Source organism: Toxorhynchites rutilus, chromosome 3, assembly GCF_029784135.1.
Source record: "Toxorhynchites rutilus septentrionalis strain SRP chromosome 3, ASM2978413v1, whole genome shotgun sequence".
In the NCBI taxonomy this organism is placed as follows: Eukaryota; Metazoa; Arthropoda; class Insecta; order Diptera; family Culicidae; genus Toxorhynchites; species Toxorhynchites rutilus.
In genome coordinates, this window is record NC_073746.1 from 164,766,966 (window position 1) to 164,784,840 (window position 17,875).

Sequence of the window (17,875 nt, forward strand, 5' to 3'; positions counted from 1 at the left end):
ATCTGGGTCGTCTAACAGTTCGGCTGAAAAGTTTATAAGGTAACACAGTAAAACTATCTGTTTTTGCAAAATTCAATTTTATTATTCAACATAATTGCCTTCGAGGGCGATACATCGATTATAGCGATCTTGCAACTTTTCAATTTTATAGTACTCTTTCGGTTTCTCCTCAAAATAGGCCTCAGTTTCGGTAATCACTTAATCATTGGTCTCAAATTTCTTGCCAGCGAGCATGCTCTTTAGGTCTGCGGACAGAAAATGGTCGCTGAGGGCCAGATCTGGAGAATACGGTGGATGCGGAGGCAATTCGAAGCCCAATTCATGCAATTTTTGCCATCAATACACGAAATTAGGATTTTTCCATTTTTCACAATAACAAAAGTTGCTTCACTCTCAATGCTGTAACTCACGAACCAATCGACCGATTGCTGTCAAATTTTGACACGTATCCATTGAATGATGGTGCTTTGTGATGGTCAAGTAGATTTTTGCAAGTGGTTCTTCTTCTTCTTCAATGGCACTAAATAACACGCCTTGAATGCATTCTGAGCTCTAGAATACGCGTGATCACAGTGCAAGTCGGAGGAAATTTCTTTGACGAAAAATTCCCCCGACCAGAACGGGAATCGAACCCGAACACCCGGCATGTTAGTTATGGCGCTAACCACTCGGCCACGGGCGCACAAGTGGTGCCATCTCAATTATTCCCAAGGTATCGACAAATGCATGGTTCAAGGGATTGAATGTAGGTCGGGACTTCATTCGCGTGATGTCCCGCCTCATGTCATGTCATTACTTGTTAGATTCACATCTGTATCGCATTGGGATCGTTGATAGTAATATTTGCGTTTGAGGTGATGATTATCATGACATCGAGCATGTGGTCTGGCCTTGTATAAACTTTCATTCTGCCAGGGCTCATCTATCGGATTCACTCAGGGCACTAGGGAGCCAATCTGACTTACCGGTTAGAGACATCTTAGCTAGGCGCGACCTCAACCTTATGTTTTCTTTTTACCAATTTCTCAAAATATGATATCTATGTTTGATTCCTTCCCTTCTCATCAAACCAAACTACCCCACCCGTTCCATACTAGTCCTAAATTTTAATCCTGTCCAACCAATCTAAAGTTAGATTTAGTTATTGTTAAATTGTTAGTCTAGGGGGTCTCCGTAGCCACATTGGTTGCGCGTTCGCTTAGTAAGCGATCGATCGTGGGCCCTCATTGACCTCTTTGTGTTGTTACAGAATAATTACTCATCAGCGATGGAGATCGATTCATCCATACAACTGCTCTGCTCTGCAAGACACATCGGACTGCTGTTCTATTAATAACTCAACAATGATCATATCAACTGTCTCCGCTGTTCGGTGGTTTAACTGAATAATGGAAGAACAGAAAGAATAATCTTACGCCTAAATGGCTACTGTGTAAATGTACCATATGTAATGGTATAGAAGGAAACTCCTACGCCGAAAAATGGCAACTGTGTAATGTGCTAATTATAGATATGATAACCATGTGACATGTACACGATTTAAATTCGGTTCTGTTACAGCTAAAATGGTAATGAGCCTGAAATAAACAAATATATATCTTATATATAGAACAAGGATATTGAAAATAAAAAGAGAAAATTCCAAAAAAGAGGTACGCATATGATTCTTTCGCAGTGAAAATGATCTTTTAGAACAATTTTACAGAATTATAAGACAGAACATCGTTTGCTGGGTGAGTTAGTATTCGAACAAATCAACAGAACCAATTCATTTACGTTGTTCAATGAAAGATGGCGCTACGTCCGCTTCATAGAACATTCATCCACACATGCGCAAGTAACTTCAATTCGTCTCCAGGCGCATCACTGGCAAGCCGAAAGCCTTTTTGAATGAGCACAATGAATCAATTAAATTCTTCAAATCACACTTGCTCGGATTACAAAATGACAGTCGCTATTGTCATCAATCCTGATAAAACACCAGCTGGAGGGCACCGGTGTAGAATTAATGCTCATGCGCTGCTGGAATCATGGTAGTGAAGCGAGAAATTTTGACTCGAAAAAAAAACAATAATCTGAAATTCATCATTAATACACACCGTTCATACGACTCTCGCCATGTTCTTCTTCAATGTCAATGGCACTTACGTTCGCAACGTTCGCCTTCTCAACGTAATATTACTTGCGTCATTTTTATTAGTACTTAGTTGAGACTTCTATGCCAAGCAATACGCCTTAAATGTATCGTGATCTGTTCCAATAATTTATGATCGACATGTAAGCGAAGATAGTTAACGAACGGCTGCAATTCCTACGACACAATCAACGAGAATACACTCACTTGCGAGACGCTATCATGATCAAAGTCGACACAGCCTTTGTTATAGCCAGGCCAATTTTCGTATGTTTAAGGGGCGGATTTTTTTCGGATGTTACGAATAAAGTGAAGTGTTAGTGAATTTTGGTTATTGTTTAAGGTATATTTGAAGATGTATTTTCCATTTTTTGAGTGCACGAATAATGATAATGGCGCTGTTGACAGCTAGATGCGTAGATGCTGTCTGAAAATCGGTACCTTGCTGGTGGTATCGGTTCTGAAGCAACGGGGTATCGTAGAACAAATTCCAATGAATATTTTGAAACTTTAGGACAATACCAATACCAATAGGGGTGTTTGAAAATTCGAAAACTTGTCAGAACGGATGATGTTCTAATGTAGATGTCGCAATGTCGCCATTTTTGCTAAAAATGAGATATTTTTCATGAAAAACGGCCATTTTGGTTAAAAATGAGGTGTTTTTCATGAAAAATCTCCAAACAGCGATTTTTAAAAAAAACCGAAAAAATGGAATATCAAAAAACAGCTATGTAACGCCTTAGATAACTCGTTTTTACAAGCTGATAGAAAATTTCAGCCAAATCGGTCGAGTAGATCCTGAGATATCGATACCACCAGTTGAAATAACATTGTTTCGAGAAAACATGTATTTAGAACGCCGGACAATAAACCCGCAAAATAGCTCCTAAACAACTGAACGAAATGGTATGATAAACACTTTATTCGAAAGATAAAATGTCTACGCGTTATATACTTGTGCTCCAAAAACTTGTTTCAATAGCCTTAAAATTGCTTTCAAAACAGGCTATTCAAATCACCAATCGGTATATAAGCGAGCGCCACTCGGAAATCCACTCAGCCAGGAAGGAATGACCTTTGGGTTAAAGGCCCTTTAAAAACAAGAACCGAACCGAAATCCACTCAGTTATAATTGAACAGCGATTCGAGCATGTTGTCGCTGTTATGGTGAAGTTAAGGTAGTAGCACGGTGTGACGACCGTAATTTCGACTTTTTTTAAGAAGAAAATAAAATGCGATCGTTTTCAAATTTTTATATGCTTTTATCAGTGTTTTAAAATATAGAAAAAATATTATTTTATTTTATATAAATTTGTTTTTAATATTTGACGTCAGAATGGAGTCCTCGAAAAGAAGATGAGCTGGTTCGGGGAAGCACACAGCCTTCCGAAGTCATCTGAAATAAAAAATTCAAAAAGATTATTATTCTGCAGTCTTTATTTTAATTAAATAACCTATAATATACATAAAACAAAAAAAACTAAAACAAAACGACGGACTCGTGAAAAAAGTTCTCAAATCCATCATCATGAAAGCGCTGATTAACGGTGTCAGCAAGAGCCTGGAGAGTGATGTCACTGAAAAGGCGTCGAAGAGAAAATCAGAATCGAAAAACGGTTCCGCTTGAGACATCGGAGCAGCGGCCACACACACACATACACGCGCGGAACTCTATTCGTTTGGTTGCCATCCAGCATCGAGAAGATTCCAGAAAGATGCCATCGTTGCTGAAAAATAATCTGCCAGTTCCCCTTGGAATTTATAATACATTCAAGCGAAAGAGTTTATTTTAATGTTTTCTATCCATATAATACTGCGACCAAATACATTTGGTTTTGTTATTTTTCAATCAAGTGCGATCGACGTAAGACTACGTCGGCAATTTATTAGAGGTGCAATGAATCTTATGAAGTAATTCCCGCTCTACGCGCACTGGAAAATCATGTTTACTCAACAATTTCTCAAACGAGAAATGGGTGTTGTTAGAAAGAATGAACGAACGCAAAAATTATGTAGACTGATTTGATGTAACATATATTTTGGAAATGTTGGAAATGGAATACAAATCATATCACAATGCAAGCAATGTATTATGCATTATACAACTTTTGTGTGATTGCTTCTTTTGACGAATATTGTGGCTCCAACGTAACGGTCTCGTTTCATTTTCAATTATTTTATTCATTTATTCATTCACTCAGAATTGATTCAGATGCAACTAAAAACAAATGATCAGTCAATCAATGATAGTCATACGTCACCCTTGCGGTTATACCACAGATATAACCCACTTCCTGTTTTTGAACAGAAGGTGTTGCAGACTTTCTATGATGAAGTACAGGGGGAAGACAGAGATCGATGTACGCACTACTTGAAGGGAACCTCGTTGCACATCTGACAAAATCTAGTAGATTTCGGTGAACTGGATACGGCTTAAATGACATACTACCGGCTACAACCCGGAAAGAAAAATCTTGTTTCACTGACCACGAACAGAGAAATAGGTGCACATTGGTTTGACTAGAACGAACGTGAATAGCGAATGATGAGCGACGAGCAGTCCAAATACGAGACGATTCCTTGAAACAGCACGAGCCGCTCCGTCGATGACGTCTATGCTAACCTTTCTTAACGAATGTTGATTTATGTCCGGAATACAACAAATCCTTTCTGAAATACGACGAGGAACTAAATCATTCATTTGAAACTGAATTCTTCTATTTCTATTAGAGTGCAATTATCACAAAGGTTTATTTGTGACGTAAAACGCTAGACGCTGTGATAGAGAAGGATCCACGTTCACATCACAAATATCGTCATTTTTTTCTAACTTCCGTATCATGCGTTACTAATCGATAGCCGTAAGAATTATCCATGCAAAATTCAATGAATTTCGGACATTACATTGTTTCGACATATTTTCCAAGAAACATTATCTCCTTTGCTTTGTATTTCTCTCATGTATCCGCTACTCTAATCTAAATATACAATTTAGCTTTCTCTTTCCTCGTAAAAAAGATGCTTCAATAAATTCTGAACCATTATACTACCACTTTAGCATTTTAAGACTTTTAGATTTTTACAAATACGTGTATACCTTTTCTCTTTATACGTTTGTATTATTGTTTGTTTGTTTGCTTGTTTCTTTGTTTAGACACTATCGCAAATCGAGCTAGAATCTGCTTCACATCCCTTTAAACACCGAATAGAGTTCCCATTGTGGTGCGGCGTGATTTCCTTTGTTTTGTGTAACTTTTTTGGTAATTGCTTTCTACACTTTGCTTTTCTATCTCACTGGAAATGTTGTTTCGCGAAAAAATATTATGCGCATAAGTTTCTGACTTCATATTCATCGACGCAAAGCTTTGGAATCCCATCGACACTATTTTTTAAAACTCGTTTCGCTTTCATCACAACAGAAAGGGTACTCACTTAAAAAAGACCTATAAATCTTGCTACACGGAAAAAATCTACCTATAAAAACGAAAAAAAAAATCTATATAAACCAGCAAATGTGGCGCAAATGAAGAACAGAGAAATAAATTAATACTCTTGAATTTGTCCCTTGTTTTCATCTCATTTGGGTTCCACGATACGCAATTGATTACCCCTCGCTACAGATACTTTTTGCCTAGGCTAGACTTAAGTAGCCGCGACTTGCTCGGATCGATTTTGCACTTTAGTTGCTGAATGAGATCATAGATTTTTAACGAAGGCCCCACTTTCATGTGAAGCAAAGTGATGATATCGTCCTTACTGAGCTGAAGCAGCCGCTTCCCGTCGATCCCACTCGCCACAAACGGATCGCAATGAACCGAACAATCATTTGCCGTTAGGAACATTGCAACGTCCTTGATATCCCAACTGTCAGGATTGATCTGACCGTTAGCGGGCTCAGGAGAATTACTCCCGTTGTCGTTGATTAGCCTTGGAATGATTTTCTCCATATCGATGTCGGTTATTTCCGAGGGAACCGAGGAGGGATTTCCTGTGGCACTATTAGATTCGCCGTCTTCATCTTCGGTTTTGAGATCACCACTCATGTCATCGTCTCCCACGATAATGCTCTCATTCGATTGATCGAATATCGGCCCAAGCAACGGATCGTGTGGAGGTTCGTGTTTGATTGACAGCAGTGAAGATGACGTTCCGCTACTGATACTGTGAGATTCCAGTGAGGCCGCCGTGCTGTGGCTGGAATACTGGATTTGATCCAAGTTACTCTGCAGCTGAGCTATCGAGAATGGGATGCTGTTCTGGGTTGCACTGAGCAGCTTCTGCTGCTCGAACTGTTCCTGTTCCTTCTTGATCGAAGCTGTGCGCGTCGTGGGAACTGGATGCACTGCGAAGGTAAATATAGGTTAAACACAGGTTATGACGCAGTCGGAAAGAGATCAACTTACAGTCTGCTGTATTCAACTCAAACTTCATCATTTTCTTCTTTCGCTTCCCCTTCTTGATCATTTTGGGGGACACTTTTTGCGTCGGTGGGATTTTGGGCATCACGCGGGGTCCTTCCAATTTGTGGCCAACCAACACACACCACCCGATCGGATAGATGTCCGGGCTCTCGCTGTCCAGCCACTGGTCGTACTCGTCATCCCAGCCGTCGAAGTGAACCTTCAGCAGCCGGCCGACGACACGTGAAATAGTTGCCACACAAATCAACCGTGGGTCCATCAGATCCGCGGATTCCAGTTTCATTCCAACCTGTGGTGAAAATAATATAGAATGTAGCATAAACATAGGCTGGTAAAAGAAATGAATCGTTTCACTAGTTTGAAAACGTTCAAAACAGCAAGATGATGACACGTTGCAAGTACTCAGCTGGAAAGTTCCTGAGACGATACCTTACAATTGATTTCTCGCTCTTTTTTTCCTTTAAATACCGTGAAGCTCCCTTATACCAGCCAATGCATAATTCCGCTCACTTGACATAAAATACTGTTTTTCTCACAAGCTATCTTGTTATTTCTGATAAATTATATTTGTGTATACTCACTAAACTATAACTATTTGAAAAATTGGCAACCGATATCGGTCGTCGCACTGTCATTCGTCATATTTGTTGTTTTCCTTAGCAAAGTGGCTAACAGCATTGTGCACTGTTATCAATTTACAAAGTGAGAACGATTGAAAATCTCCGAAGGAAATAAAAATTGAAGGATACAGGGGCACTGCTCTGATTTTAAGTTTGTTGATATCTTTTTCTTGAGATTTCGATAAGTTATCACCACAATAAACATGGCTGGAACAAGGATATTTCTAATTGTTTGTTATTCCACCCAACAGATCTCATTTGCTATATTGCGATGAATAAAACTGTTACCTTCTCAGTAGTCAAATAAATTATGAGAGCTTGAGGATTTCATGTCTTTATTAGTTGGAAGGTAAAACTAGAATAAGCATAAATCTAAAAGCATGTCACTCCTGCTTCTGGCATGGCTACTGTGATCTATCAACAGTCATGGTAGCCAAGGTAGCATCTCCCCCTCTAATTTGGTAGCAGTGGTAATGTTGAAACTTGATTGGTGGCCGGGTTGATCGCACGGGACGTTGCAAAGGTGTCGATGTCAGAATCGGCTGGGGAACATCCATTGACAGTAGAGTTTCATCTCCTTCACTCGACAACGTATCTTGAAGATCAAGAACCTCGGCTGACTCAACGTGCTCCTCATCAGATGTTGGTTGATCCAAGTTCAGGACTTCATTAGGTGTTGGTTGATCGTTCTGGATCGAAGATTGGGTTCTGTCCAGCTGAGGTGTTGGTTCAGCTGGAGTAAGTCCAAAGTCGTCAATCAAGATAGATAATGGTGCTGGTGCAGGAGCAACTTCTTCCATTCCCGTTCGGAGTTGATCAATGTGCGAACGTAGCACTTTGCGTCGACCAACTTGGCAGTCCAATAATATGTTGTAGTTGACGTTGCCAATAGCTTCGAGCACAATACCGGGCATCCACTTCCACTTATCGTTTGCAGAGTAGACTTTGGCATAAACTCGAGCACCAGCTAGGAAACTTCGCTTGACTGGTTGATGTTGCGGGTGAAATTCTGGTTTGGGTGACGGTCGTAACAGGTCCAAAGTTGTCCTCATCTTGCGTCCAAGCATTACCTCGGCTGGAGATTGTCCACTCAGAACCGCTGATGGAGTGGATCTGTAGACGTACAGGAACATTTGAAGCGCAGTAAGGGTTGACTTCTCTCCTCCGTCGACAATTTTCTTCAGCGATCTCTTCAAGGTGTCCACAAACCTCTCCGCTTGCCCGTTTGATTGTGGATGATACGGAGCTGTACGGAAATGGACGATCCCAAATTCTTCGCAGAAATCACGGAATTCAGCACTGGTGAACTGGCTTCCATTGTCCGACACAATGACTGTAGAAATTCCAAATCTTGCGAAGCATTCTCGAAGAAATGTAGTCGTTGTGGAAGTAGTCGGGTAACGAGTTTGCAGTATTTCCGGCCACTTTGAGAAAGAATCCACCACAACTAAATAGTATTCTCCATCCACAGGTCCAGCGAAATCGATGTGGAGTCGTTGCCAGGGTCCTTCAGCTCGAGGCCACGGTTGTGGTTGAGCATGTGGTGGAGATTTTGCAGCATTCGCACAGCTTGGGCATCTACGAACGTAGTTGGTGATGTCTTCATCTATTGTCGGCCAGAAAACGATTCCACGAGCGATAGCTTTTGCCCGTTCGATGCCAGGATGTCCTTGGTGAACTTGCTTGAGGATCCTTTTCTGCAGGCTTTTGGGAACTACAATTCGATCCGCCATCATGATACAGTCGTCAATTACGGAGTAGGAATCTCGACGGCTGAAGAAAGATCGAACTTCTACATCTTCGATACCTTCGCACCGTGATGGCCAGGAACCTTGTGTGTAAGAAATTACCTTCTGGAGCACGGCATCCTTCTTAGTGGCGATCTTCAGGCTCTTGTGGGTGACTGGAAGATCTTGAATAGAGTCATGGAAACAGGAACTAACGTCATCTTCGACTCGAACCATAGCGATGACTGCTTCTTCGTCGGGTTTCGGATGGTTGTTGATAAGCCGGGAAAGTACGTCAGCGTAACCGAAATCTTGAGTTGATACGTATTCGATGTTGAAATCGTATCCCAAAAGTGTCAGGGCCCATCGTTGGAGCCGATTTGCGGTATGTACAGGAATGCCCTTTTAGGATCCGAAAATTCTCAGCAATGGTTGATGGTCCGTTTGAAGCGTGAACCGGCTACCCCACAGCAAACGATGGAACTTCGTGCAAGCAAAAACCAATGCCAACGCTTCTTTTTCGATTTGGCTATAGTTCTGCTCTGCTACAGTCAGCGATCTCGATGCATGTGACACAGCCTTGATGATGCCGTTCGGAAAACGATGAAGAATAACTGCACCAATGCCAGTTTTTGACGCATCTCCTGCCACGATAATCTCTTGCTCTGGATTGTAGTGGGTGAGCAACAGACCAGATTGTAGCACTTTTTTGATGTTTTGGAAAGCGTGCTGACACTCCTTACTCCAATCGAACTTCGTGTCCTTTTTCAGAAGGTTGTCTAGCGGATGGCGTAGTTGGTGCATCTCGCGGACGAATTTGCCGTAAAAGTTGACTGCACCTAAGAACGAGCGCAAGGTGGGAACGTCGGTTGGTGCGGGCATTTCCGAAATGGCTGCAATCTTGGCTGGATCGGGTTGGATACCTTTAGCAGAAACGATATGTCCAAGGTACTTGATTTGATCCTGGTGGAATCGGCACTTCTCCACACGTAGACGGAATCCATAGTCACGCAGACGGTTGAAAAGCATGTGGATGATTCGGTTATGATCCACGAGAGTCTTGCTGTGCACCAGAATATCGTCGAGGAAAACTTCCACACCACGTAGACCCGAAACCATTTTCGCCATTAGCTGCTGGAATGCACCGGGTGCTGACTTGACCCCTGGAGTCAATCGGTTGAAACGGAATAACCCACGGTGGGTGTTAATCGTCAACAGCTTCTTGTATTCGTCATCGACCTCCACCTGAAGGTAGGCATCCGACAGGTCGATGATGCTGAAGACTTGACTGCCGGATAGCTTGCTGAAGATCTCCTCCGGGGTAGGAAGAGGGTGGTTGTTGGTCTCCAGTGCTGCGTTGAGCCCAGTCGAGTAATCGGCACATACACGCACTTTTCCCCCCGGTTTCTTGACAACGACGATGGGTGCTGCCCAGTCCGAAAAATCGACCGGCGAGATGATGTCCAACCGCTCGAGTCGATCCAGCTCCTCTTCTACCTTTTGGATGGCATTAAAAGGCACCGGTCGCTTTGGTCGGAAAACGGGTTGGGCATCCGGCTTCAGAGACAGTGAAATTTTCGTCTTCATGCAGTGGCCCAAACCATCTTGAAAAACTTCAGGATATTGCTTAAGGAAGTGCTGATCAGAGGAAAGTGAAAAATTGGAAAGATTCACCTGTTTGCAGTTGGCAGCAAGCGGCTTCGACCATAAGTCAAACGCGTCCAACCAGTCCAGTCCGATGACGTTCAGATCTTCAACTAATGTGATGTAGCAGACCGATGCCTTCGTAGTTTTCCCGATAGTAACCGGGCAGGTGAATTCGCCAACCAATTCGAGTGGTTCCCTTGATGCTGTTGATGCTTCTACGCTAGTCACCGTTGATGACGGTGAGCCAATCATTTTCCACGTGTGTGTGCTGATAACGGTGATGTCGGAACCAGAGTCCAATTGGAGCTCGGCCGATTTTCCGTTGAAATTGACGGTGATGAACCTTCTACAGCTACGAACCTGCTTCACGATTTGAATAACCTTCGTGTTGAAAGGCTTCTTCTTCTTGGAACCAGCTTTCGACTCCGTAGTCGATGACTTGGAAAAACAACCACAGTAGCCGTCTTTGTGGCCCACTTTCCCGCATTGTTTGCAGGTGTGCTTAGAAAATGTGCAGTCCTTCACAAAATGCATTGCGCCGCATTGCCAACATGGTGATGGAGGTGTCTTGATGTCTGCTGATGACTTCATCTGGTTGTTCGGCTGCTTTTTTGACTGCCGAACTGCCTGGACCGCTGAAGATGTCGGTTTCTTCTCGACCAACGCCGTGTCGTGTTTAAGATTCGACAGTCGTTGGCACTCGGTGACCAGTCCTGCCAGGTTGATGGTTTCAGCTTGATCGGACTCGAGCTTCGACAGAAGTCGGGTCCTGACGTCGGTGTCCTTCGATGACTTGAAACCGCAGATGAACACCAAGCTCTTGAACTGATCCACGGTGAGCTTCTGAAGTTCAAAATCCTCACATTGACGGTTGACGATTCCAGCATACGTTACGAAATCGTCGGCTTCGTTCTTCTCAATATTGAGGCAGTCGTAGCGCTTGCTGAACAGAGATTTATGCTGACCAAAAATCTGCTTCATCTCGTCTACAACTTCGTCGAAGGTGAAATCGCGTGGGTGGGACGGCAGCAGGTAGTTGAGGAATTTCTCGTGCACCTGAACACTGAGACTCCGCAGCAAAAGTCTAACCTTCGCGGCATCGTCCAAGCTTCTGCCATCCTGCCTGAATAGATCCTCGTACTTAGAAAACCAGCGATCGAAAGTCAACCCGTTTTCCGGATCGAAGTGAAACTCCTTAAGGTTGGTCGCAAGGGATTCGAGAATTTTCTCTGGAGCGTTTTGCTGTGTTGACGTTGCTTGGTTACCGGTGAACTGTTCCAGTAACTTCATCAAACGGCTGTTTTGCTCGGCCATTTGCTGCATCACAACGGACAACGGAATTTCTCCTCCACTTGCTCCAGCTTCAGATCCGGCTTGAGTTCCATATTCGGTGGTCATCTCGGAAGAATCTTCAGGCTTCAACCTCGTCGCCAAAAATGTTACCTTCTCAGTAGTCAAATAAATTATGAGAGCTTGAGGATTTCATGTCTTTATTAGTTGGAAGGTAAAACTAGAATAAGCATAAATCTAAAAGCATGTCACTCCTGCTTCTGGCATGGCTACTGTGATCTATCAACAGTCATGGTAGCCAAGGTAGCAAAAACAAACGCCGGTCAGAAACGCATGCAAACGCTGTGGAAATGGTAAGAACCGAATTAACCGTTCGAAAGACGACCAAATTCCACGGAATTCCGTATTCAACAATGCGCGAGAAGGTCTTGGGAAAGTTTTCCAGACCACGACCAGAAAAAAAGCAACCGTTCTCGTTACCATAGAAGGAAGAATAGTCGAATGGCTGTTAGCCAAAGCAAAAGCTGGATTCTCAGTGAACACACAGAGATTACTGTTAATCCATTAAGTGAGACATTAAGTGAAAAAATCAGCGCGTTCCAATCAATTTAAAAACGGGATACCGGCTTGTAAATGAATCAATGGGTTCAAGCGGGTTTAACGGTTAGCAACTGTATTGTCGATGCATCGTGCATCTGTGAGGATCTTCCTGGGCATCAATCCTGGTTAGGCAATGGTTTCAGATGCTTCACGATCTTTTCCGCACAATGTTGCCGTATGTGATCTCTCCCTCATCGTTTCCTGTTGTCACACATCCCAGTGATCCCGACAGACGGTCAGTTTAATTTGAATTAATCCGAAAAGCATATCGTCCATCCAGCAGCGCTCCAAGCTAAACCGGACGAAAATTAAATATTAATTTCGAAACACATTTCGCATTTTTCACAATACTAAATCACTACCTTTTATATTTAAAATCTTTTTTCGCTCAAATCAACCGCGCACGTCTTTTTGGATCGCTTCTTTAGTACACAAAAATACAAGTCTACACGCGACGATGATTGACCAAGCCGCAATTTACCGATATTTCAGTATTTTTGTAGTAAAATTCCAGCATAACATAATAATTTTCAATAATTTTCCGAGTTTATTTTCATAATTCAATAGAAAAAAAACCACATCACTTGTATTAAATTTTCATCGAAATCACAACAAATCATGTAACACAATGCAATGGATGTCAAAATGAAAATAGTACAACAATAGACCGGATTCCATTCTCCCACTCTGATTTAGATCCAAATCCCATGTCTGTAACCATGGCCCATACCCAGGACTGCCAGATGAAATTTGCATTTTTGCATTACATGCTCCGCAATATGGCTTGAGCATTTGTGCCGAAAAATAAATGTGCAGGCAGTCATTTTATCTATTTACTCTTAGGATTAGATTCAGTAAGAATTCGGAATTTCAGTTAATTTTATACCAGCGGTCGTAGTGTGCGTAACATGACTTTGACAACAAATAATTTGGAAAACCTGTATTTTTCCACGGTGATAGAGGCGAATGAACTGAAAAGTTTAAAACCTCTATAATTCATCACGTTCACCTTCGTTCCACGGTGAAAATTTCACATTAATCCGTTTCGTTTTGAAAAAAGTTGTGCAGGATAGATGCCGAGAGAAGAAATTCGATTTTTGATACAAACATTAAAAATCGTGGTCAGGTACTCAAATCACGAAATCGCTGAAGGTGGTCAAATCGACAGTGTATGATGTACATAACGTTTTTGTGAACATGCAAGTGTTGTTCTGATGGATCAAAGGAGCGTCTTAGTGAAACATACGTTCGGAAGCCAAGGTGAGACCAAGGCGCCTCTATATGTACCAAGTGAAACAATCATATGAAATGCAGTTTCAGCCATATTGGAAATGCTGTCGGTATTGTTTACAAACAGCATCAGAACGCTGCCGGCGGCTCTATACAAACTGCTACGACGCTTATTCGAACGATGCCTACTATGCTCGGGTTTCGCGAATTTATGTGAAAAAGGAAGAATGATTTTGTAGAATCTCATTCTCATATCCACTACTCACGCATGTGAATGCAAAAATGGCGTATCCTAGCAATAACAAAACAAACAACCCCCGCTCCACAAACCGAAATCCCCTTCTTTTGAAGTGATGATGTTGCTTCACCTGTTATACATTGATATAAGCGCCTTGGGTGAGACCAAGGCTTTCGTCACAAAAAAGACAATGGACTCGAAAATGTATAGGGGAGAGTGCCTGTAAGCTGCCGCTACAGTCGAGAGGTGCTTCAGTGGTACCCCGTAACAATGGTATCCCCGCGACATTGTAAAAAACCTCGATCCTACCAATTGCCCCCAATTCCGCCTAATAGAAAAATCTTGGGCAATTGTGAGGCGGAATTTGTGCCAAAGTGACTAGGGATGCTGCAGACATGAAGATCGTGGAATGAAATGGCCGCTGAGGCCGCAAACAGAGAGTCTAAACTTTGATGAAGAGTACCCGAAGAAAATTACGAAAATTAATAATTTCTATATATAATAAAGAACAATTTCTAGGATATTCTATCTATATTCTGATATAAAAACATTTTTTGTACATTCAACCAATCCCGAGATATAACTGGGTTTATGATTCCGGATTCTGATTGTGTTCAACTCCACCCAAACTCCTTTTGCGCAGACTGTACACTGCACACTCGTTTAATTGTTGGTTGTGTGCAATTATTGCACAATTCGAATGATGTAAATTACTGATGAATAAATGACCACGCACTTCGTAACAACAGCACAGACAACGTTTATTTTAAACGACTATTTACATTTATTCTAACACTAGCTGACCCGGCAAACTTCGTCTCGCCCAAAATTTGTTTTTCGTTATCAATACCTTCAAACATTCACGTTTTCTTACTATGAGCAAGTTCATGGGTCCAATCGCAGAACTGTTCATTGATTGATCTTCTATTCGACCCCGTTGAATTTACCTTTTACTATAAAATTCCTAGTATTTCTAACAACATCATTATAATATCAGATTATTTTCAGACACAATTCCCGTTCAAGATTTTTCAACCACTTGCAATAACATGTTTCTCCGTTACATGGAATATATTTTCAATTGTCATGTTTGGTCGGAATATTTTTGGTTGAAATATGTGTAATATATTTATGGGACCCCCTCTCCATTCCAGAGGAGGGAAAGGTGTCAACCGTCATAGAAACATTTCTCACACCCAAAAACCCTCACATCTCAAATTGTGCTTGATTAGCTCTCGAGTTATGCAGAAATTTGTGTTTCATTTGTATGGCAGCCCCCCTCCCCCCTTAAAGAGGGGAGTGGAGAGTCAAACCATCATAAAAACATTTATTGCACCCTAAAACGTTAACATGCAAAATTTGGTTTCATTTGCTTGATTTATTCTCGAGTAATGCAGAAATTCGTGTTTCATTTGTGTGGCAGTTCATACATGGCACTCACAGCCGTTACCGGTCGGTGTAAAGTCAGAGGGGACCAAGTCGCAAAATCAAAAATTTCGAGTTATTGATTGCATTTGGTTAAGCATTACGTAGGCTATATACCACACTTATCAGATTTGGAAAATAATGCGTACAGCACGAACAACGTATTGAAATTGTTTTGGATGCTCAATGAAGGCATCTTATAGCGCCAAACTTCAAGCTCGTTTTTCTCCAAATCAGAAAAATGTCGCATGGTCCGGTCTGACTTAACACCGACCAATTGTGAACCCTTCTCGTGCTCTGATACGTTCAGTTCTCAGAGTGGTTATAAAATCAGTGATGTAGTGTTGGGTGGATGATAGCATTCCAACAGAATGAATCAAGTTTCAATCAACAATATGAAGGGAAAGGTTCAGCTTCATTTTCTAGTTGCACTTTTTCATCATTATTTACTTACCTCATCCAAACAGCAACACAGAAAAGTAATGGGCCTGATCATAAACGTCACTTCACGGTGAAAACGGAATGACTTGTATGCACGGTTATATGCACTTCATTTCGTTTTCACCGTGAAGTGACGCTCGTGATCAGGTCCAATATAAAATATTTTCCTGGGTTATTTATTATGCTTCGATATAACGTATAATTCGATACAACATACAATTTTGAAAGCGAAATGTACGTTATATCGAAGTTTGCCTGTAATATTTTTATTTTACAATTTTTGTTGTAGAATGAAACTTGTTTAATATATATTCTAGAACCTAGTTGTTACAATTTTTTGCACTGGTACTATCGAACACCCTTTTATCAAGTCTTCAAACTAAGTCTCAAATGTTGTTACATTTAGAATTTGAATCATAGCAATCAGGATAGTTATCTATACCGTTACCATGTTCGTCGTCCTTAACAACCGTTGTCATGAAAAACTTGTTACTTTATAAACCATGCGAAAACTTTTCACTTGGCACTGAACCGTTGAGGAAGGCACACGCGATTCCGTTTTCTCCACATTAGGAAGTTTCCAGAACCGGTCACCCAATCAATCGCATCGAATAAAAATAGAGTTTGTTCTTAGAAAGAAATAGTTATAGACTAAATTATAAACGTAAAACCAGTCGTGATTTCTGAAAGAATAAATAAGCCCGTAATATAAGTAACCTGATGAAACATTGGTGCCGTGGACCAGGATTACGGGTGGTGACAATTTTCACTGATAGTACGCTTTGTTGTGAAAACTAATTTGGATTCCGAGAAAGCAGAAAATTTATGTTGCTGCTGGAATCACACGTGGAAAAATCGTTCCGATTCCCAATATCGACGATATACAGGATTTCAAGTTCCCATTCCCATTTCCCAATCGACCAAGGATTTTGAGGTTATCGTCAATTTACCAAGCTGTTAAATATTTGTACAAGGCCTATCCATTGGTAGGCACAGGTGAGTGTCTTTTCAATCTTTTCAAGTCCAACAGGAGGTGCTTCCTGGGTCTTTCCGGTTTTTTCAGTTATTCGTGCCAACATGTCGGAGAAGAAGATTCGACAAAAGGAGCTCAAGCGACGCAATGTAATCGATTCCATTCAAAGAATCGAAGATTTCCTGGCAAACTACGATGCAGATCGAGACATAAACGAAGTTGCGATACGTATGAGCAGACTGGATTTATTGATGGAAAAATTCGAGGAGATGCAAGGTGAATATGAAACACTCGATGAGACCGAAGAATTTGTTGCGGCAAATTTCGATATCAGAGCAATGGTGGAAGCACAGTTTTTTCGTGTGAAAAGTGGTCTGGTTTCCAAAATCCCTCCCTCTAATCCAAACCCTATACAATCACCAACATCGGTGACTCACAACTCTGGTGTGAAACTCCCAACAATAGTACTTCCGCATTTCGATGGTGATCTGAATGAGTGGCTTACTTTCCACGATTTGTATACCTCTCTCATTCATACATCAAGAGAGATTCCTAACATTCAGAAGTTCCAGTATTTACGATCTGCTCTGAAGGGTGAAGCTTTGAAAATCATAGAATCTTTGACCATAACATCCGACAATTATCCAGTAGCATGGGAAGCGCTGTTGAATAGATATGCAAACAAATATATACTCAAGAAGAAACATTAGCAAGCATTGATAACTCCACCTAAACTTGCCGTCAAGTCCGTACTGATGATAAGAGATGTAGTGGATGAATTCCAACGCCACGTAAAAATACTAAACCAATTGGGTGAGCCTACTGATCAATGGAGCAGCTTGTTGGTACAACTACTCAGCAGCCGAATTGATGAATTAACCTTGAAGGAATGGGAGGATTATGTATCTGGAGAAGAAGAACCATCCTACGACAATTTTATTAAATATTTATCAAGAAAAATACGCACACTCGAATTGTTATCAATAACCTCTCAAGGCGTGCAACCATCATCACAAGTCAAACAAGTTAACGAATTGAAGCGGAACTCAACATCTACCAATTCACGAGTGAACAGTTATGTATCGACCGATTATAATTTAGCAGAGTGCTTTGCTTGTAATCAGCG

General features: G+C 41.4%; 2 protein-coding genes across 2 annotated transcripts in view; both read right to left on the bottom strand.

Moving 5' to 3' along the window:
- Nucleotides 1–5,055: 5,055 nt before the first annotated feature.
- LOC129776227 (polycomb protein Sfmbt) overlaps nt 5,056–17,875 on the bottom strand; it is a 39,914-nt gene continuing 27,094 nt past the window's right edge. Inside the window, exons 7-8 of the mRNA XM_055781747.1 lie at nt 6,541–6,847; nt 5,056–6,479 (exon numbers count right to left, since the gene is read on the bottom strand). Coding sequence (XP_055637722.1) covers nt 5,752–6,479; nt 6,541–6,847 — 1,035 coding nt within the window. The 3' untranslated portion in view covers nt 5,056–5,751. The remainder of the gene's footprint in view (nt 6,480–6,540; nt 6,848–17,875) is intronic.
- LOC129776228 (uncharacterized protein K02A2.6-like) lies at nt 6,854–15,799 on the bottom strand. The gene has a single exon (XM_055781748.1). The coding sequence runs from the start codon at nt 9,140–9,142 to the stop codon at nt 7,583–7,585; it is 1,560 nt and encodes a 519-aa protein (XP_055637723.1). The 5' UTR covers nt 9,143–15,799; the 3' UTR covers nt 6,854–7,582.

Coding starts and splice junctions, on each gene's coding strand:
- LOC129776228 (XM_055781748.1), bottom strand. CDS start 9,142: ATGGTTCGAGTCGAAGATGACGTTAGTTCCTGTTTCCATGACTCTATT.